This window comes from Dysidea avara, chromosome 4 (genome assembly GCF_963678975.1).
Source record: "Dysidea avara chromosome 4, odDysAvar1.4, whole genome shotgun sequence".
Taxonomy (NCBI): domain Eukaryota; kingdom Metazoa; phylum Porifera; class Demospongiae; order Dictyoceratida; family Dysideidae; genus Dysidea; species Dysidea avara.
In genome coordinates this window covers 36,396,094-36,418,973 of record NC_089275.1, presented here as the reverse complement: position 1 = coordinate 36,418,973, position 22,880 = coordinate 36,396,094, and the positions used below count along the sequence as shown (strand labels likewise).

At 38.5% G+C, this 22,880-nt stretch overlaps 1 protein-coding gene across 2 annotated transcripts in view; it reads right to left on the bottom strand.

The window, feature by feature from the left end:
• The window catches only part of LOC136254851 (uncharacterized), a 100,302-nt gene that overhangs the window by 51,415 nt on the left and 26,007 nt on the right, over positions 1 to 22,880 (bottom strand). For both annotated transcript variants that reach the window (XM_066047612.1, XM_066047613.1), the window contains exons 4-5: positions 14,091 to 14,130; positions 9,089 to 9,153 (exon numbers count right to left, since the gene is read on the bottom strand). In XM_066047612.1, the coding sequence (XP_065903684.1) occupies positions 9,089 to 9,153; positions 14,091 to 14,130 (105 nt within the window). The remainder of the gene's footprint in view (positions 1 to 9,088; positions 9,154 to 14,090; positions 14,131 to 22,880) is intronic.

Sequence of the window (22,880 nt, the reverse complement as noted above, 5' to 3'; positions counted from 1 at the left end):
GCATATTGATCAGGTAAAGTCTAGTGAAGGAGTACTTCAACACCCATAGCCCTCCCCTAGGCCTGCCTCTGCAAGGACTAAAAAAACCAGTTATTTCGACCCAAATTATCTTGCAGATCTTTATTCTACTGTATAGCCATATCCAGAGGTTCACTAAAGTCCCACTAAGACTAAAATCATATTGCCACGGGACAATGGATACAAACACAAGCCATGCACAACCATTACAGGGTGAAATTTTAATAATACAATAAAGTGCTGTCATGGGCAATAAGACAAGCATATTTAAATTTTGTTTCATTTAAAATGTACATATCAGTGTTGTGCATAATTATTTCAAGGAAAGAAGTGTGTCTTGATGAGATATTGACTATAGGCGAGATTTGAACACAAGTGGGAAGGTACAGTTCTAGAGTATAAATCAATTACAGTTATTTAGTACAGATATACTGTTCAGATGTCCACAATACATGACCCTGTGGGTTCCCAAGAAAGGAGGAAACAATCTGTGTACAGTACTGTGTATACCTGTACAGGGTGTACACTGGAATGTAAAATGTACAAATGTGTTGCACTTAACCTTTTGAATGGTCATGTAAAACTAGCATTCATCAATGCCTCGGAAGACCAGTTTCGACACAGGCAGTCAATTGCACTGATGTACTATTTACTTCCAGGATTGGTGCAATTAAGTAGATATGCAGACAGTTGCCTGGATGATTGTGTCCAAGCAACCTAGCAATCAAAAAATTATCATTCATGGCCAGCAAATCCTAAGGTACATGCACTTACACTACACTCCTTTAATGGGTATTTAAATACTTGTGCGGGTTTCATGACAAATCCACTACTCTGAACTTACAGCAGATGAAATTTTTGTTGATTTACAGGAAGAATAATTATTGATGCTTCTATCCATATACACACAGGCAAATAAATATCAGGGATGTGCACAGTAGTCAGGACCACCCACCACTCAATTAAAATTGCTTCCACTACCACTCACTAACCACACCTCTAACTTATGCAAGTTACGGCCCACACATTTTATTCTAAATCTTCTGGACTTTACTCTATTCCTTGTAACCACCACTATTCTAAACCTGGGCAGATATCTGACATAGAAAAAAAACAAGTAAGCACACTTATGCAAGTTATACCATAAAAAGCTTGTTTCATGGATGACAGATTATATACGTTGGCTAGTAAAAAATGATTTGCATGTCATTAATAAGCACTTGGTTTTCAAGGTTTCGGCACTCAACAAGTATTTTGGCATTTATGTCAGCCCTATATTTCAGTATCTTCCAATTTGAGTAAATCAATTAAGTTGTCTATTTGTGGGGATATACTGTTATTTTTGCCAATATACGAATATGCTTCTTTAGGAAGAACATACCAATTATGGCAAGACCATCATTTTGCTGTAGGCATATATGGTTATTGCAGTGGCAAATGGGGATATTTCATTGGTAAAATTCCTTATGGTACCATTTCTATACCAAATGGCAGCAGGGAATATATGAGTGCCTGAAACAAAATGGTAGCACCTACACTGTATGTCCATTCCAAATGGAGCCCCAACCATCAGAGATTCTTTTCAGGGTGAAAAGGATCTATGGAACCATGTTATTTAGAATGGTAGTACAATACCTACTTCAACTGCCTCCTGTACTTCTTGCAGGGAAATCTGCAACAGCCGGTTCAAAGTTCACGAGACCCGGGATCTTTCCAGCAGGGCCAACAGCTTGTAAAACTCATGCTTGACTAGATCCAAGTCTAATTCTGTATAGACTAGACCGTGTTTCTTGGAGTAAGTATAACTGAGAAATGTCTGAGAAACAACTGAGAAATCGTAACTGAGAAGCAAGAAACATTTGAGAAATGACAGAAATATCTGAGAAATAAATAAGTAAAATATTGAGAAGTGAGAAATAAATGAAGAAATTTCTCGGAAATAACTGAGAAAAGAAGTGAGAAACTCCCGGTACTGGCCACCATAGTTATTAGCAGCATGAAGCCATGTTGTTTACACAGTATGGTCAGACAATTATGGCTCTCACAAATAGGTAGACTGATACTGACTCCACCCAACTTTAGGCTTTTTGTGGAAAGGAAAATGGTTTATGGAAACTATATTCATAGCAATGAATAATCTCTGGTATCAGCACTATCATTTCATTATGTCTCTGAGAGAACGCTTGTACGGTCATGTCACTCATAGCAAATTGCGATCGCGAGCTTACAGGAAGAAGTAGAATATACTCACCATGCAGAGACGTTATGCGCGATCTTCTAAGTGTAAGAAGTGCTGTTACAGCTTTCAGCCTTGACTAACACTACAACAAAGCCCAAAGGAGCTCACATAATGGAACACTGTAATTTTATTATTATATGACTTCTTTAGTATATGGAACTGCTGCCAATAGTAAATGGCGAAGATAACTTAGAAAAGTTCGAGGTGTAGGGCAGACACCTCAACTCTCACGTATTCCGTGTGAAACACATGCATCGGATTTTTATCTCGTGCATGTTTTTCCATCTCACACATTGCAAACCTCTTGGCAAAGCACTAAACAGTACTCTAATGGCTAAAAATGGAGAGGCACAACTGAAAATATTCCAAAAAAGTTGCAAAGTTTGTAATTTTAACAGGAATTTTCTACTAAGATGAGACCTCATGCATAAGTAAGCAAATCTCACTCATTTTAACATCAGGTCTCACTTCAAGTGCACTTTCTAGGTTGAGGTCTCTGAGGTAGGGTGGTTGGCGATCTGTTGAATATGGGCTTATTAATAGATCATGGACATGCAGAAGGACTCAGTGAGCATGGCTATACAGTTTTAGCACGAAAAAGTGGACAAATCTGCTGTACATGAGTAAAGCAAAAAAGAATAATAATAATATGAATAGGGCTAAAACAAATACTAATACTCGGAGAGTACTCGTAAAGGATTTGGTATTCGGATAATAAAATTGGTACTCAAGTACTCGTTAAGATCACGTGACCCAGCTCATATGATGTATTTGTCATCAGGGAGTGACACAATGAAGGCTGTAGAGTTTTGATTAGCATATTTGTTTTGTCAGGGACACTAACATCAGTACTTTAATACATTGTGTGTGTCATTGTTGTTACTTGAAAAATTGTAAACTGTTTAAGGGTGCTCGCTGATATTTGAAGCTGTTTAAGTGCCAGCCCAGAAACCACATGCGGCTGTTGCATCATAATTGACATTGCTACGCATACTTGTAGTATCTGTGTTAAGCGCCTGTGTTTTGCGCCAGAGAACACGAGGAAGAGCAGCATGTTTTTTACTTTAAAATCGTTGCTGAATTGTTAGCAAATGATTGTCTGATGGATCAAGAGTTACACTAGCGTGAATTAGTCTAAAAGTAAGTGTTATTATAAGGCAACAAGTGTGAACGTATGTTTCGCTTGTAGCTAACATGCGTTCGTGCCTTGTTTTCTCGAGTGATAGGGTATGCTGGTAGTTTGTATTGTAATTATAAGCTGCTTATGTAGGGGACTATGTTACTAGCTGGAATCACAAGGCGTTACAAGCTGCTGATGATGGCGTGCCTAGCGTAACCTAATGAAGAGCGGCTTGCTGGAGACTCCAGGCGTAGCAAGAAGCTGTTCCCGTGTGTGAAGAAGAGAAAACAGAGCTTCTTTGTGTTTTGAACAGCGTTTATGACATGTTATTTTGAAAAGTTGGTGATTGCGGTTAATAGGAATTTGTGTGGTTATTATATCAATAATGTTGGGCGCACACAATCTTTGCACATATTTACTAAAAATAAAACTAGTTTTTGAGTGATAGCCATAAAAGCTTCAAATTTTGCACGGAGATAGGCAGATAAATTCTCTACAGGACTATGAAAAGAGTTTGTCTGTAGCACTATGGCTTCACGAGTCATGGTGATGGAAACACGAGGATTTGGTTAGTGAAACACACTTTCAAGGCTTACTTATTGTCAATGTAAGCTATGGATTAATACTTTTCATAGATGTGAGTTGTAACCTTTAGTATATTTAGCGCAATTTCCAGTGCTCTAGTGGTAAAGATGAAGGACTAGTTTCGATTTAAGCGCTCTGGAAAGAATTTCGCGTAGCTATAGATCGGTAAAGGCTAGTGAAATTCTGTTTGGTTTGTGTTGAAGAGAAGGGCAACCACTACCAATATAAGTACCATATGGATTCATTTACACGTTGTCTGGTTATAAGAGGAAGTACAAAATCACGCATTGTATGGCTTCAAATATCCGCGAGCACCCTTAAGGTTGGCATAAAACATGTCAAATGGGTATGACTACAAATAGCTAGTATCCGTGAATATTCGATCGTTAACTTCAGAGAGTACTCAAATACTAAAAAAAACATGATTGTTTCAGCCCTAAATATGAATAATAATAATAATATTATTACGAAGATGAACAAAATGGAAAATTTCAGTTTTGTTCCAAATACACATACTGTTTCCTTTTCACTTGATACTTACTAGTGGACCTATACTCATTGCAAATAACCACCAGAGGGTTGTTTTGAGTTGGAGGAAGCTTTCCAAGGTGGTGTTTAGGTGTGCGTTCTATTAGAGTTTCATAACGTTTAAATGATCATTTAAACGAATTAATTTTGGAACGAACAGTGAGCGTGCTGCATAATCTATTACATAACGACCAAGACACAACCAAGGGCATCAAATAGAGAATAGCTGAACTTGTAAAAAAGTATAGCGCATGCGTGGCGAACACGTTTTTTACAATCACCTTTTGCCCTACTCAAAGCTCCCCAAGTTACTCGCCGAGCGCCATGCCGAAGAGTAAGGCCATTAAGAAGAAGCCTATCCAGAAGGAGAAGGACACGGGCAGGAGTACCGAGAACAGATCGACATTGCCACCAGTTACCCGCGGGAAGAGACAAAGGAATGATGAAGGAGAACGACAAGGAACAGAGAAGCGACCACGGCCAACAGAAGAAGAGAACACATCCAAGACTGTGACTTCAGCCGACATTCCCAACATTATAACGACGGTCCTCAAATCCCTGTCGGCAAGCAACTCGAGCAGCGCGCCCAAGGCCTCCAGCACTGCTGGAGCGGCCGGCAGCAGCAACCTCGCCCCGACCAGAGCTGCCAACGACGAACCACCTCGTCCCCTGACAACGGAGGACATCTCGGCCATCGTGACAACTATTGTTAACAATCAAGCCAAACAACCTACTCCTAGGGGCAGCGATCCACCAAGCTCGTCCTTCAGTGACCTCGGTAAGCACCTATTGGAAGCACACAACACGACCATGTACTGTAGCTGTATGTTGTTAAGCACGCAGCATGACCATGTACTGTAGTTAGGTGTTGTATTATGGCACCCCCATGCGTGCACACTCGCTATTAGCACTTGCTATTAGTTACTCTCTGCATGCCAACCTCCTCCCCCCCTGCCTTCAACACAAAAAAAGAAAAAAGAAATAAATAAATAAAAAAAATAAAATAAAAAATAAAAATCTATCTTGCAACTCTATTCCATCCATCTTTCTCTTTTCATGCAACTATAGACCGGAGTAGTAACAACAACCTTGACCACATTGAAGAATTTGACACCTCGAGCACCATCAGATGCTACCAAATCACCAGAGAATGCAGGCTCTAGCTCCACCCCCCTGCCTCCTATACTGATCAACAGTGGACTACCACCAGTGCCGGCCAAATTGGTTAAAAAGGCACAGGATGGGCTATTTATAGAAATGGCAGACCTTCTCCCCCAGAAACTCATCTCTGCTGAATACTACACAGAAGACAATACCACCAGCTCAAAGCAAAAACATCACGAAGTAGCCAATATCATCGAGTGGGTGCAGTGTTTTGGTGTATATATCGCAATTATCTCCCAGAAGGAACCAAAGCGGACAGCCGACCTCCTTGGTTACCAGCAGTTGATTATCCACTCCTCTAAAATTGGCCGTGAAGGTGGCTGACTAGTGTACGATCGACACTTCCGACTAAAAGCATCAGCAATAGGATTGAAGGACTGGTCATCTGTTGAAATGAACGTATGGCGGATGGCTTTCCCCGACAGAACGACACAGCCCACAGCACAACGTACACTACCCTATTCCAACCAACCCCAAACAATGGATAGGAAGATATGTCTTGACTGGAATGACAGTTCCAATCACAATTGCCCTTATCCCGACTGCAAATTTGAACATCGTTGTTATAGATGCGTCTTTAATACAATAGTGGTAGACAACAGACACAAAGCTTTGTTTTGCCCCAATAAAGGAAGAAAGCGCCGTGATCCCCTTCTAGGCAGCCAAGTCAAGCCAAGTTACTAACTTTATAGCAGTTATAGGCAATTTATGTTATTGTAGGTAATTCTCACTGCTGCTGCATATAATGCACTTGATCATTTACATACATACATATATATATAACGCACACTATTACATCATAGAATTAATAAATGAGGAGCCCACTTTTCTTAAACAGACTTATAATATCTGGGAGGGAGTCTAGGTTTGCACACACGCATATGTGACAGACACCATACTTAATATATCTCCCCACCCACAGACGTCAACATTACAGAAGTGGAAGCAACTATGACTACAGCATGCATCTCATATGAGGAATGGTTGCCAAGATGGACGGCACACTTGAGCAGGACCGAAGATGTAATTCAGGTGCCATCCACAGCTACCGCCATCATAACCCCACTACAGACTCACATATGGCTGCAACTACTATCCAATTATCCCAATCAGAGACTAGCTTCCTTCTTCATATCAGGCCTAACCTACGGCTTCAGGATTGGCTACCACTCTGAGACTCAGTTGAAATCGGCCAAGCGTAATCTTCCTTGTGCCCTGGATCATCCTGAGGTAGTAGACCAGTACCTGGCAGAAGAACTCTCTCACAATAGACTAGCTGCCCATACCACATCAACTGGGCCTCACATATGCACATAAGTCGTTTCGGAGTCATACCAAAACACCATCAACCAAATAAGTGGAGACTCATCATAGACTTATCCCACCCTGCAAAGCACAGCGTTAATGATGGCATTCCCAAATCCTTATGCTCACTATCCTACATTACAATCGACTCAGCTATTGGCCACATCCTTAATCTTGGCCAAGGAACCTTATTGGCAAAGATCGACATTAAACATGCTTTCAGACTGCTTCCCGTATGTCCGGCCGATCACCATCTGCTAGCCATGCGCTGGAAGAACATGATAGTTGTGGACACCTGCCTTCCCTTTGGATTGCGATCAGCATCCAAACTTTTCAACATCCTAGCCGATCTCTTATCATGGATCCTGGAGCAGCAGGGAGTATCACCTCTTCTCCATTACTTAGATGATTTCCTACTGATGGCCCCTCCACAGTCATCTCAATGCCAAGATAATCTCCTCATAGTTCAGCATATATGTTCCCTGCTTGGCATACCCCTAGCATTAGAAAAAGTTGAAGGGCCAACTGACTCTTTGACTTTCTTAGATATCACGTTAGATACAAAGAGAATGGAAGCACGCCTGCCAGCTGAGAAGTTAAATCGTATTCGCACCTCAGTAAAGACTTGGCTTCAAAAAAAAGGGCTACCAAGCGTGAAATACTGTCCTTGGTGGGGTTACTCCAACACGCCACAAAGGTGGTAAAATCAGGCCGCACCTTTGTATCCCGTATGTATGCAACCGCTGCTAAGGTAAAACGGCTTTCCTTCTATACCAGACTTAACAGAAGTTTTCACTCAGACCTGCAGTGGTGGAACATGTTCATCACCAGATGGAACGGCATTAGCTTCCTTTCTAACACCACCTCAGCCAGCAAGTATGACTACCAGATACAAACTGATGCTTCCGGCTCATGGGGCTGCGGAGCGCACTTCAATGGCAGATGGTTCCAACTCCACTGGTCATCTGATTGGGATTCTATTGGCATAATGGCAAAAGAGCTGGTTCCCATTGTGTTATCTTGCGCTGTTCGGAACAAAGCATTGTCAAAGCACAAGACTGAGTTCAGGTGTGACAATCTAAGCGTGGTGGAAGTAACTAAGAAGGGCTCCTCCAAGGACCCCATGACAATGCACCTGCTTCGCTGCTTATGGTTTCTCACAGCTACTTTTGACATAGAGATATCAGTATCACACATCCCAGGAATTCTCAACTCCTCAGCAGATGCTCTGTCTAGGTATCAAATCCCACAGTTTCTTAAGCTACACCCACAGGCTTCCTCCATACCAACATCACTCCCATCAGCTCTGAAAAGTTTAATGTCCCCTAGAAAACCGGACTGGACATCCCCATCATTTCGACGTAATCTCCGCAAACTGCTCAAACTCAGTGACAATTGATTGATGACAGTCAACCCCCCCCCCCCCCCACCCCCATTGTACTTATCATGTACACAAATAGTGTTATTTTTGCTTCTGTATATCTATACATACTATGAATACACAAATAATAATAAAAAAAAATTCACAAAGCAAATTGAAATCAAATCTGGAGATACCACACATCCCACTCATCCATCGATACATCAGATCCTTGGGTGAAAGGTCACCATTGCTCCCTTTCTGTGGCTTAAGATAATAGCAAGAGTCTGGGAGGGGACTATCGCTAGCCTTGCCCGTGTAAACCAGCCATATATCATATATATGAGTTTCGAGATTCTTTCACATTGCACCACATACGTACATGCTACTTTCAAAAGTAATAATATAAAGGTTACTTCAAATTTAGTACTTCTGTTTACCTAGAAAATAAAAACTGGATAGACAAAAGCCAGCATATGCAAATACAAAAAGAAATGATAACTAATCAAAAACAGCCAAGCTGTGGAAAAGGGTGTGGCCTTCCAAAATAGGCTAGATGAAAAAGATGTGATATCAAAGTGGTGGCCAAGAAATGGCTGCAATTATACTGTCAGTTAATTTATAATGCACAACTTAAATATACCATTTGGGCCATTCTCGGCCACCACCTTTGATATCACAAGTTTGCAATACCAGTCTATTTTTAGAAAACAGCACCTTTTCACAGATTTTTGTTGGTTGTTTTGGATTAGAATTGTATATACTGTACCTGGTTGTATCTGTGGAATCAAAATCACCTTCTGTTTGAGTGTATGGGTATTGGTTGTATTGAGTCTTGAATATAACAATATAGTGTACATTATAGTAACTTATGTTAAATATATAGATACTAGACTTACAATAGGCATTGGCAGCACGCTATAAAATAACTATTTTCTTAATTAATGTGTGTCGCCTGATGAAGTTGAATATGACGGCTCTTTGTGACTTACACTCCATCTGACATGGTGTGCATGTATTCTTCGTGCATTATGACTGAATCTGATGTACATTGGATGGGTGAGGTTCTGTTTTAGCAGGCTGTTGTTTACTATTGAGTTTGAAGCTATTCACCATCGTGTAGTTTTTTTGAAGTGACAAAAATTCCTAAAATTTCCCAGCCTTTAATTTTGCCCTTGGGAGTAAATGGGTCTAAAATTCTAATAATACAATTACATCATTTCTTATACAATTAGTTACATTTAGATGAGTTGGTACTTAAATTGGTTGATGGAAGTAATTTCTTTATTATGGTTTGGATGAAAGGAAGAGGCAAATGACAATATATTTAAGGTTGGAAGATCGCCAAAGGAGCAGAGGAAGAATATGACTCAATATGAATCAGTGTGTGCTCATTAGCAAAAAGGTAGATCTTTACCTAGACTGGAATTTTGGATCTACATTGCTACTATTGCTGAAAGCTTGCTTTAAAATGTTTGCATGGCTACCATTATCACTGAAAGCTTGTTTTAGTATACGTGTGTGTGTGTGTGTGTGTGTGTGTGTGTGTGTGTGTGTGTGTGTGTGTGTGTGTGTGTGTGTGTGTGTGTCACTGGGGGCAATAACTGTGTTTCATGTATGTGTGTGTGTGCGTGCGTGCATGGGTGTGTGTGCACAAGTGTGTTTTTGTGTGTATGAGCTTTTGTGCATGCTGCATTACTATAGGTGAAGTAATGAGAAAAGGATGAGTGACGTGTCTGAGGCATGTTTCTACTGTAACTTGAGCAATTGTCTTGAGGAGGTTGGTTCATCAAAACCTCAAACAAATTCCTTTAATTATATGCACTTAATATGGTTTATTAGCTCCCTCAGTAAATAATCTGGTGCTTGAATATGCAGTTATATGCTGCACAGTAGTCACACACAGGTATCTAACCTTCTCTGGTGTTAGTTGCACGTACCTGACAGTTTGTTTGGGGGCTACAAGAATTACCTAGTCATCGTTCTCCACATTCCATGACAAGTTGACAATGGTTGGAGTGTTGAAAGGGCCAAACAGATCACTCTGCACCCTGTTTGGTGAACCAATCATTCACATTGTTTTCACATCAAATATATGAATGTAGATTACAGCCATTTTTTTTTGCAAAAGTTTGAAAAAATAGCATGGGCTAAGGCTCTTAACTTCCACACAAAATGTCTGGCAGATGAGACTGCTGCAATGTAATGATTTATTTGTGATGTGTTTGCTTAGTAGTCTTAATTTGTTTTTTGATTAATTCTAATGTTCAGGTAGTCAAAAATAGCAAAGTTGTGTATGTTCGTGATGACTCTTCCAGAGCAAGCTGGAAAAGTACTCTTCCAGAGCAAGCTGGAAAAGTAACAAGACATGATGGAATTATCAGAGCCGTTAACATCTGAGAAAGCAGTTGCAAGACCAATAGACTTGCTAGCAGACTAAACGTATGTATAACCACAAGACAAGCTGCAATGGAGGTCCATGCAAGAGTAACTGAATGAACCAACCTCCTAGTGAGATGTCAATGATTAAATAGTTCAGACATTTTGATTATGTACATTGACTTACAAAGCTACAGTAGGTGTTGTTATTCGTAGCTTTGAGTTGTTTGGCACATGAACTAAAGTTATACAGGGAGTATAAACTGTGCTATATTATATCCATGATGATCTTGTGTGACACTGCCACATGGAAACAGGTCCATATCCCTCATTTTTGAAAACAAGGATGATGATTGATTGACTTCAAATTAAGTTTATGGTCTGGCGTACATAATAGTTCTTACTGCTACCAATGTCCAGGAGCTGTAAAGGGAGGAGCACACCCAGTTCTAGATATGAGTGGCTAAAGTGAAAGCTTCTGTACTCTAATAAAGCACTCAATAACTCCAATAGAACAGTCATTGCATATCTAGTGGTCAACTAGATTATAATTACCTTTGTGGTTCTACACAGAGAGATGTGAGGACACTTTTCATATTTTCAAATAAATGCGGACTACAGGTTCTCTGTACGGTCATTTGTTGAGGGAGAGAGAATTGTCCCATCCAGATCCACCATTAGAAAGACAGGATGAGAAAGTTGTTAATCTCATCTGCTTAACCTGTATTATAAAGATGCAAGACAAGACCTTCACTGCAGATTTTGCTTCTGTTTTAAATTCTGCCATGCATGCTACGTAGCTAATAAATAAGGTTTCCATCCTTAATGGACGTATGCATCTTTACAGACTATAAATCTTTGTGGTAACATTCTGAGCTATTTCAAAAATGCTTATAATGTACTAACAGTATTACAGGAAAAGAAACATGGATTATTGCCATTTATGCCTCTGTTGCCAATCCCTATTTATAAGTCTAGTATCTATGGTAATACACACTGTATATTAAAACATTTTATATCCTGGCAAAGCCACACTTCAGGGGATCCGTATTATGTATCACTTTTGACAAAAAATGCTTGTTGCAAATAGCAAATACACAAAAACAATAAATTTAAAATTACACACATAACAATGTGATCACCAGGGATATTGGAAACCGTGGAAATTAAATGGTGAAAAAATGGAATTGATCAAAGCTACTAATAGGTAGTTATTTACAGTACAAAAACCACCTCTGTAAAGACCTAAATTCATAATAAGCAGTGGCGGATACAGGGGGGTTATATTGGTTTCAGCTGAAACACCCTCTGAAAATAGCATGCGCCTCTAATTTATTTATGACTCGTCTGTGTGTGTGTGTGTGTGTGTGTGTGTGTATGTGTGTGTGTGTGTGTGTAATAAAATCAACACGCGTTATACATAGTGTATTATATTAGGACTTTTTCTACTGGCAAAATGTATACTTTTGCCTTTGAAATCACCATTACAGTGTTCAACAGCAGGTAGCAACCTTTTTTTTTTGGTTTTCAACCTACAGCTAGGCTGAAGTTGAGTGGAACCTGAAACCCCTCTGAAAATTTCTAGATCTGCCACTGATAAGACAGACCACTGTAAACATATGAACATAAATGCTGATTTAAATTTCATGACCTCGTTAAATATAGGCAGTCTTTGTTAAGTTAAAGTGTAGTACATTGTAGAAGCACCTATATAAATTTTGGACTTCGGTTCTACAGAATTTAGTAACCTGAAGGCATTCGCTCAGGCATCACTACGCATTGCCTTCAAACTACTAAGGTCCATAGAATATATTTTGACTACAGCTCGTTGTTGTACTTACTATTTCTGACACAAGAAATATAGTAATCATAAGCCAACTACACCTCGCTCTAATTAGTGTGGCACCTATGCTATCCAGTTAAATGCTCATGCATTGCCAATTTACAGGTGTGTAATTACCATGTTTTGCATTGTCTCAGAGGCAGAAATCTATCAAGGGATCTACAGGATTTTAATCCCTGTGAAAAAATCTTGGTGCCAACTTCAACTGAATAGCTGTTATTAAAATTTTTGCCATTAACCTACCATCACAGCCATTTCTTGGCCACCACTTTTGATTTCACAACTTTTTTCACTCTGTCTTTTTTGGGGCCACACCCTTTTTTCACAGTTTGGCTGCTTTGGTATAGATATCACTTTTTGTATTTGTATACTCCAAAGCCATACTGTTGTCAACTTTGGAGCATTTTTACTTGTCCTTTTCTTTACAGCAGAAAGGAGGAAGGGATCAAGAGCTGAATTCTGTGAATATTTTTGTATAATGAAATTTTTTTTACAAAACGTATATCACAAATGTCGCAACTTGGCTTGCAACTTGGCTAGCTTGAAACAATAAATCTGTAACAAGTCACCCAGTAGATGTTTTACAACTCCTCTTGCTGAGAGTTCAGCTGCATTACAAGTTTCCCAGTAGAGCTATATTACAAATCTTAGCTAAAGTGTTTGGCTGTGCTATAAGCTACCCAGTATAGAGTTCATGATGAGCTACAAACAAGTTACGAATACTACAGAGAGTTCCACAGGAGAAACAAGTTACCATTTGGTACATGATTATAATATGTATTTCATCACAACTACTGTATATTTTAACAACAAAATTTGAAATTAAAATTTTTCTCTTGTGTCCTTCCTACAAAAACAGCCGAGTTGCAAAAGAAAGGTGTGACCTGCAAAAGTTAGGGTGTGACTCACAGTGCGATGAATCATCCAAGCCAGTATGTTTGCAACCACTGGATATAAATGTTATACATGCATGCCTAAAAGTTTCTATTATGGGTAAGCAGCTAGTACGTTCTGGTTATATTTGGTTACGATGAACGGACAAATCCTAGAGGTATCGTGGAGAGTTTCAGTTCATATCAAAATGCTCTCTGTTTGAATGGTTTTCATGGAGAAATCCAAGTCATGCATACTAATCACATGATTGAGTATTAATTGATCCCCACAATCGATTTTGGTCTAAACATCTATACAATCGCTGCCCAGATGTAGCCTGGGCTACATTTCGTTTGTAGCCCGGCTAGCTGAGCTACATATGAAATGTAGCCTGGGTGGCTTCTTTGATCTGAGGTGTGAAAGTGGTAATTACATAAGCCAGTTACATCACTGTCAATCATATAATATCTTAGTTATTAACACTTGTCCTCAGCTTTGCCTCAGACTAAGATATTCTACTCCTGCTGTGATATAACTATAACAAAAGGATTTCTAAGTTGTATCAGTAGCAGAAAGGTATACATATAACAATGTTGCAACAGGAATTTACTCTCATATTTAACTAACAAAAATGTTAGTATTGCACATACAGTAGCCTTTATGAATGCTGACATACCTGTATATTATAATCTTGTCCACCTGATGGTACTTGATGTCTATATAAAATGTTTTAGTATCAGTAATTGATTGTTATTTGACACTGTATGTATAGTGTGTGTTATGAAACAAGAGATTCACAACAAACAAAATAGTGCATGTAGTATCAAGACACACAGTAGTGTGCAGTGTGGCTAACCACACCACACCATGAGTATATTGATAGGAAGAAAGAAAACAGCTTTTTTCACGTGTGCATAGCTCCATGGTCCCTTCTCCAAAGCACACATTTTTTGCTGTCTGCCAGGTAGGGTAGGTCACACAGTAAATATGATTAAATTCACAACAGCTACGTATTTGCTAGATATGAGCATTCAAAGTTCCTTTAATTTCTTTGTTTTTTCTCCTTATGCCGTACGGGGGCTTTGATTTATTTTTGCACACTTTGCAAAAAATACCATAAAATATAAATGTGTAATTCATCTTTGGCACAAATGAAGACTGGATAAAGGAGAATTCACGTACTAAGTTTGCTGTGAATCTGATGAATATTCAAGGAGTTATGAGCATTTATTCATGTAAGAAAAGATTAAACTTCTGTCACAGCTACAGGGTAAATTGAGTATGGGAATAACTTGGAAATTGGTGTGTACATAGACTGATCATCGTAGCAGTGCCTTTTGATAGTTTGAATATCAATAAGAGTTAATGCTACAAAGTTATAAAGCAAAAAACAAACAGGTGTAAAATTGCGGGATCAAGATACTCTAAGAGCAGTCGCCACGAGGTACGCACAAAAATGTCAAAAGTCAGTTTACCAGAGTTCGTACCAGGAACCTCCATACCTAACACATGCATCCTTCACCACTGAATCACTGCTATCTTGGCTGATCACTTCACTTAATTTCTGCTTTATAAATGAAAATTCTAGTTTAAATCTGCTTATCATGAAATAAACATTCGTAATTTGATAGATCTACCAATAGAAGTACTAGAACATTCTTTATATGTGACCCAGTCTGGGAAAACCGGTCTTATCGCCCATGTCAACAGATTGGATTTTTCACCATGAACATAAAGCTACATGAATAGACTACCTAATTTCACAATCAAAATCAGCTAGACTTGAGTGGTCTGGTTTTGCTGGCTGCTTTTCCCAAGCCCAGTGGCAATCTGTGTGTGTGGTGTGGGACATTAATGGAGCTCTGGTCAGCCTGGGGATGGCTATATGAGGCTGTACAGTTCCGTGGTGTTGAATAAATACCTCTGCTGTGAATTTCCTTTCATTTTAGCCAGTTTTGAGACCTAAATGGCCCATAACTTGGCCTAATTCATCCCTATGCCTTCCTTTTTAATTTTTTGAACAGCCTCTTGCCCTCCTTCCGGTCTCCCACCTCCCTCCCGTTTTGGAGCTTGCCTGATACAGTCAACCACGGTTTAAAAACTATCTAAAATGGCGGGAAACTTAGTTGTTGGCTATTTGCACAGTGGATGCTGTGGAAGGTAAGGAATTGGTGTAAAACGTGTGAAAATTTGGTACACATGGCTTAAACCATTGGCAAGCTACAGCACATTAAATACTTAAAACCGGCATTCCTCGATATGTTTAAATAGGCGATAAGACCAGTTTTTCCAGACTGGGTCACATATGTTCTATTAGAAGTCCTCAAAAATATGCACTCTATTAGAGTATTACAATAATATTACCAAATATTGAAGTAAAGCATGTAATACAATACATTTATATTCAATAATCATCATTGTGTCTGTATAGAAAAGAAGAAATGTGAGTAAAAACAAACCCCAAAGTCAGCCATAGGCTAGTTTTGGGGTCTTATAAAGTACAAAAAGAAGTGAAACCCACACAAAAACAGCCAAGCTGTGACAATACACGGTACGGTCTTAAAATTCTGGATGAAAAAACTTGTGAAATCAAAGGTTGCAGCTGGAGTGATGTTAATGCTAATAAATTTTAATAATGGCTGTGCATGTGCATTGTTAACATTAATTTATTTGCATTAACATCATTGCAGCCATTTCTTGGCCGCCACCTTTGATTTCACAGCTTTTTTTACCCAGACTTTTTAAGGCCAAACCAATATTTTCACAGCTTGGCTGTTTTTGTGTGGATACTATATCATATAAACATCATCATCAGATCATCAAACAAGTATTTTTTATTCAAACTTTAAGCCATTTTATCATTTAGTACGTAGCTGCAGTAGTACTGAATAATAGAGATCATGAAGGTTTACATTTCCTGTCATAAAACTATCAACGATCAGAAATCTTCACATTACTTTGGCATTATTGATTACTTATAATAGAATCAATCCCATGACATGCCTTCAAAACAAGTTGAAATGCTTACAAAAGGTTTTAACTAAATACTATTGCATTAATGTAATTTTCCACTGGCTATTTGATCAGCTAACAAACTAACTGACAAACTAATACCACAGACAAACATTGCTTGGTGATAGTTAACACCATGGGCTGAAGCTTGAGCTTGAGCTTGACATGTGCCATTGGTCACACTGCAGGAAGTACAATCCATGTACTATGGCCTCAGCACCTTCAGCAGTTCATGGGCTAGCTTACAGTATGGATAATCCTCTTAGAGTTGCCTACCTAACTCATAGATGCTTCCTCTGCCCCTGTTTGTGAACATTCTCATGCCATTATGATTATAGCTATCAACTTTACTAAAATTTTAATCGGCTTTGTGATGCAAGTCACAGAATGTAGAGTTATGTGATTGGGTAAACTCAGAGCCCATAATGTTATTCTCAACTTCACAGGCACAGTCACGCTGCTATTGCATAAAGCACTTGCATTCTTTTTAAAATTACTATAATCTAATCTCCAGTCAATGACTTACCTATCCTTCATGGCACCTTAGATAGTTAGGCATAATCAAGCCCAAAATAATGTGCTGCCAGAGTAACTCAAAATGCTTCTAACATATCAAATTTTTATTAATGATTTTTCTACTAACTAACTGACTGACTGACTGACTACTGACCGACTGACTGACTAGCTTATGTCATTCAGCCAAGAAAAATGCAACTATGGTTAATGTCATAGGCTTAATTTCTTCAGTGTTTGACATCACTTTAGGCTCAAGACATCCTTTTCACCTAGTACCACAGCTGCAATACATGCATCATGAAGTTACCTTTGTCCTCCTTCCTTTCTCCACTACCACATAGGTGTTGATTTATGGACAAATGGTGCACAAATGGTTTTTTGTGCTCACTATCACATCTATAATGGACAGTGTCGATAGTGACTGGAATGATTGTAGATGCACTTGCTGCAGTGTTCTTCACTTGCAACAATTTGAAGCTCAATGAAAATAAGGCAGAACTGAAACAAAGCAAAATGGTAATGTAGCTTTATAGTCAGTGCAAACAATCAAACACAAAATCAATTTAATATAATGTCTATTGTGCCATCCTTTTCTTTGATATGGTATGTGTGGGCTCACCAGTCATACTGTAAATAACACATGTTACAAAAAGGAAACAAACAAGTACAATAAAAATAAAGAATGTTAAATTCAAGTAGGGATCATGAAAATTGAAAAGTAATGAAATAAGTAAGGCTGCCTTAACCCATTAACCAGCATAGCTGCTATATGACCACATTGCAAAATAACACTCACCCATAGAATACATTTTACAGATATAAACTGTACTATGCATTTCATAGCAAGATGTGCTAGTACTAAAAATGGACATACTCTCATAGGGTCCCATTTCTGGGATATCTGGATTCTTCCCAGCCTATAGTATGTTCACGTTGAGCTGAACCCTCAAAAACATTTAATAACTCATGGATGCAATTACACATGATCTTGAAATTTGGCTCATTTGTAGTACTGCTTGACCCGCTAAAAATATTTCAAAATCGTTTTGTTCAAATGTTTGACATAATATTTACGGCTAATCAAAATTTTCACAATACATTTCCTATGGGGAAGCCATATAAGTACAGTGTCCATTACGGCCCTTTCCTGAACTTGTAATGGAGCCAAACCATACGTGTCTGTTGTTGACACCTTTGCTGTTACTAATAATCATCTGGTTAGCTGAAATGTTAACTCTGTTGAGAAAAAATCCACTTTTAATTTTTAGCTGTTTTTCAGGGTTCAGCTCAACGTGAACATACTATAGTGCACATTTATTATGCAAGCACACAACACGAAAGTGTTTCTTTCAAGGCAAATTGTTCTTTGAGTTGGAAAGTAGTAAAGAAAGTGACAAGAGCATAAAGGTGGCAGTCGACTGCTTTATCCAGGATGTGGTATGGTGGACTTGAGTACATATATATGAATGCATAACACCAAGAGTTAATGATATGGAGAGTATCTAATGCTGTATAGTCCTGTAACAAATGATCGCACAGAAGTTCTTTCCATGTATTGAATAGATTTCTAGTATTTGTTCATTTCCTTACTGCATTTAGTTTAGCTGCACAGTGAAGAATGTTCAAGAATATTATCCTACTGAACCAGCAAATCACTGAAGACTGAGAAAGGAAATATAATGGACAGTGCTCCTTCAATTACAAAACACTTGAAGGCAGGTTTCGCTTGTTAACATGGTGACGCATGGTCACCTATATATAAAGAGATCAGCTAGAAACTAGACACAATAATTATAGAGAGTTCAGCTAAACAGCCAAGCTGTAAAAAAGAGTGCGGCCCCAAAAAAATCCAGGGTGAACAAACAATGTGAAATCCAAGGTGGTGGCCAAGAAATGGCTGTGATGGTACGTAGGTTAATGGCAAAAATTTTAATAACGACAATTCAGGTGAAATTGGTACCACTTAGTCTTGGCACCAAATTCACCTGAATTGTCATTATTAAAATTTTTACCATTAGCCTACCATCACAGCCATTTCTTGGCCAACACCCTGGATTTCGCATCTTTTCTCACCCTGACTTTTTTGTGGAGGCTGCACTCTTTTTTTACAGCTCGGCTGTTTTGGATTAGATATTATTAACCCTTGATAACACAAATCATGAAAAACCAGCTGTGATATTGATTGTACTGTAAGTAAACTAGTTCATTGAAGTGTAGGGAATCTTTGTAAAGAGTTAGTTGAAATTTCACTGCTAGTCTTTACTGAAGTTTGACTTTGTTAATTGTTTAATAACTTATTGCCATCTATACCAAAATCAGCTGAGCTGTGAAAAAGCTAGGATGTACCCCCTAAAAAGGCCAGGGTGAAATCAAAGGTGGTGGCCAAGAAATGGCTGTAATGATGCAAATGTCAACCATTTTTAATGACAAGTGATCAGTAAAAATGATTGTTATTATAACATTGCAGCCATTTTTTGGCCACTCTCTTTGATTTCACAACTTTTTTTACCTGGCCTTTTGAGGGCCACACCCTTTTTCACAGTTCAGCTGTAATTTAATATAGATATAACTTATTTTTGTAGTTATAAGTCCAAAACCAGTCATAAACCAGTTTTTTGGGTTGACTTTTAATATTTTTTTTACTTTACTGTAGGAAGAAGCGAAAAAAAAGTGTTTTGTATTATTGTTGTGATGAAATTATTATCTAATCAAAAACAGGTGAGCTGTAAAAAAGGGTGCGGCCCCCAAAAAGGCCATGGTGAAAAAAGATGTGAAGGCCAAGAAATGGCTGTGATGGTAGGTTAATGGTAAAAATTTTAATAAGTAAACGACAATTCAGGTGAATTTGGTGCCATTTGGTCTTGGCACAAAATTCACCTGAATTGTCGTTATTAAATTTTTTACCATTAACCTACCACCTACCATCACAGCCATTTCTTAGCCGCCACCTTGGATTTCACATCTTTTTTCACCATGGCCTTTTTGGGGGCCACACCTTTTTTTATAGCTTAGCTGTTTTTGATTAGATTTCACTTCTTTTTGTATTTGTATACCCCAAAGCCATAGCCGGCTTTAGGGATATTTTAACCTATCTTTTTTTCTTTACCACAGGAAGAAGAAAAGATGAAGCAGATGTTAAATACTTAAAATATTTCTGATTTTATCAGTAAATGTACAAATTATATATATGTGAGTGGTTCAAGTAAAATCCAAGCATTATTGCCATATTTTAAAAACTAATTTTTTAAAACACAATTATATAATTTAGTCTGTGAGGAATGTCGTATCAACATAATAACTTATTTTGATAAATTTTGTGCATGGTGAAGTCATAATGATGATGTCATAATGATGACATCATAATGCTAAATTTTAATCTACATTTTTTAAAGATTTGTCTAAAAGAAATAAAATTTGGATTTTACTTGAACCTCTCACATATATAATACATATATTTATAACAGAACACTCTACATGGTGGTTTCTTTATAACTGAATACTCTACAAGGTGACTTTATCTAGCTGATCTCTCTACAGGGTGAATTGTTTGTAGCTGAACTATATACAAGGTAACTTCTTTTAGCTGATCTTTCTACAGGGCAATTTGTTTGTAGCTGAATTTTCTACAGGGAATTTGTTTGCAGCTGAACTCTCTACATGGTAGTTTCTTTGTAGCTGAATTCTCTACAAGGTAACTTCTTCTAGCTGATGTCTCTACAGGGTCACTGGTTTGTAGCTGAACTCTCTACATGGTGGTTTCTTTGTAACTGAACTCCCTACAAGGTGACTTCTTCTAGCTGATATTTCTACAGGGCGATTTGTTCGTAGCTGAACTCTCTACATGATGGTTTCTTCGCAGCTGAACTCTCTACAAGGTAACTTCTTCTAGCTGATGTCTCTACAGGGTCACTTGTTTGTAGTTGAACTCTCTACATGATGGTTTCTTTGTAGCTGAACTCTCTACAAGGTAACTTCTTCTAGCTAATGTCTCTACAGGGTCACTTGTTTGTAGCTGAATTATCTACATTTTTTTGGTGGTTTCTTTGTAACAGAACTCTCTACAAGGTGACTTATTCTAGCTGATCTTTCTACAGGGTGATTTGCTTGTAGCTGCACTCTCTACAAAGAACTTTTTCAAACTGATCTCTGTACAGGGTGAATTGTTTGTAACTGAACTCTCTACAAGGTAACTTCTCCTAGCTGATCTCTATACAGAGTGACTAGTTTGTAGCTGAACTCTCTACATGATGGTTTCTTTGTAGCTGAACTCTCTACAAGGTAACTTCTTCTAGCTGATCTCTCTACAGGGTGATTTGTTTGTAGCTGAACTCTCTACAGGTGATTTGTTTGCAGTTGAACTGTCTACATGATGGTTTCTTTGTAGCTGAACTCTCTACAAGGTAACTTCTTCTAGTTGATGTCTCTACAGGGTCACTAGTTTGTGGCTGAACTCTCTACATGGTGGTTTCTTTGTAACTGAACTCTCTACAAGGTGGCTTCTTCTAGCTGATATTTCTACAGGATTTGTTTGTACTGTAGCTGAACTCTCTACATGATGGTTTCTTTGCAGCTGAACTCTCTGCAAGGTAACTTCTTCTAGCTGATGTCTCTACAGGGTCACTAGTTTGTAGCTGAACTCTCTACATGATGGTTTCTTTGTTACTGAACTCTCTACAAGGTGACTTCTTCTAGCTGATCTTTCTACAAGGTGATTTGTTTATAGCTGAACTCTCTACATGATGGTTTCTTTGTAGCTGAACTCTCTACAAAGTAACTTCTTCTAGCTGATGTCTCTACAGGGTCACTTGTTTGTGGTTGAACTCTCTACATGATGGTTTCTTTGTAGCTGAACTCTCTACAAAGTAACTTCTTCTAGCTGATGTCTCTACAGGGTCACTTGTTTGTAGTTGAACTCTCTACATGGTGGTTTCTTTGTAACTGAACTCTCTACAAGGTGACTTCTTCTAGCTGATCTTTCTACAGGGTGATTTGTTTGTAGCTGAACTCTCTACAAAGAACTTCTTCAAACTGGTCTATGTACAGGGTGAATTGTTTGCAGCTGAACTCTCTACAAGGTAACTTCTTCTAGCTGATCTTTCTACAGGGTGATTTGTTTGTAGCTGAATTCTCTACAGGGCGATTTGTTTGCAGCTAAACTGCTGAACTCTCTACAATGTAACTTCGTCTAGCTGAACTCTCTACGGGTGGCTTGTTTCTAGCTGATCTCTCTACAGGGTGACTTGTTTCTAGCTGAACTCTCTACAGGGTGATTTGTTTGTAGCTGAACTCTCTACAAGGTAACTTCTTCTAACTGATCTTTCTACAGGGTGATTTATTTATAGCTGAATTCTCTACAGGGCAATTTGTTTGCAGCTGAAATCTCTACATGGTAGTTTCTTTGTAGCAGAACTCTCTACAAGGTAACTTCTTCTAGCTGATCTTTCTAAAGCTGAATTCTCTACAGGGCGATTTGTTTGCAACTGAACTCTCTACATGGTAGTTTCTTTGTAGCTGAACTCTCTACAATGTAACTTCTTCTAGCTGAACTCTCTACGGGTGGCTTGTTTCTAGCTGATCTCTCTACAGGGTGACTTGCTTCTAGCTGAACACTCTACAGGGTGATTTGTTTGTAGCTGAACTCTCTACAAGGTAACTTCTTCTAACTGATCTTTCTACAGGGTGATTTATTTATAGCTGAATTCTCTACAGGGCAATTTGTTTGCAGCTGAAATCTCTACATGGTAGTTTCTTTGTAGCTGAACTCTCTACAAGGTAACTTCTTCTAGCTGAACTCTCTACGGGTGGCTTGTTTCTAGCTGATCTCTCTACAGGGTGACTTGTTTCTAGCTGAACTCTCTACAGGGTGATTTGTTTGTAGCTGAACTCTCTACAAGGTAACTTCTTCTAGCTGATCTTTCTACAGGGTAATTTGTTTGTA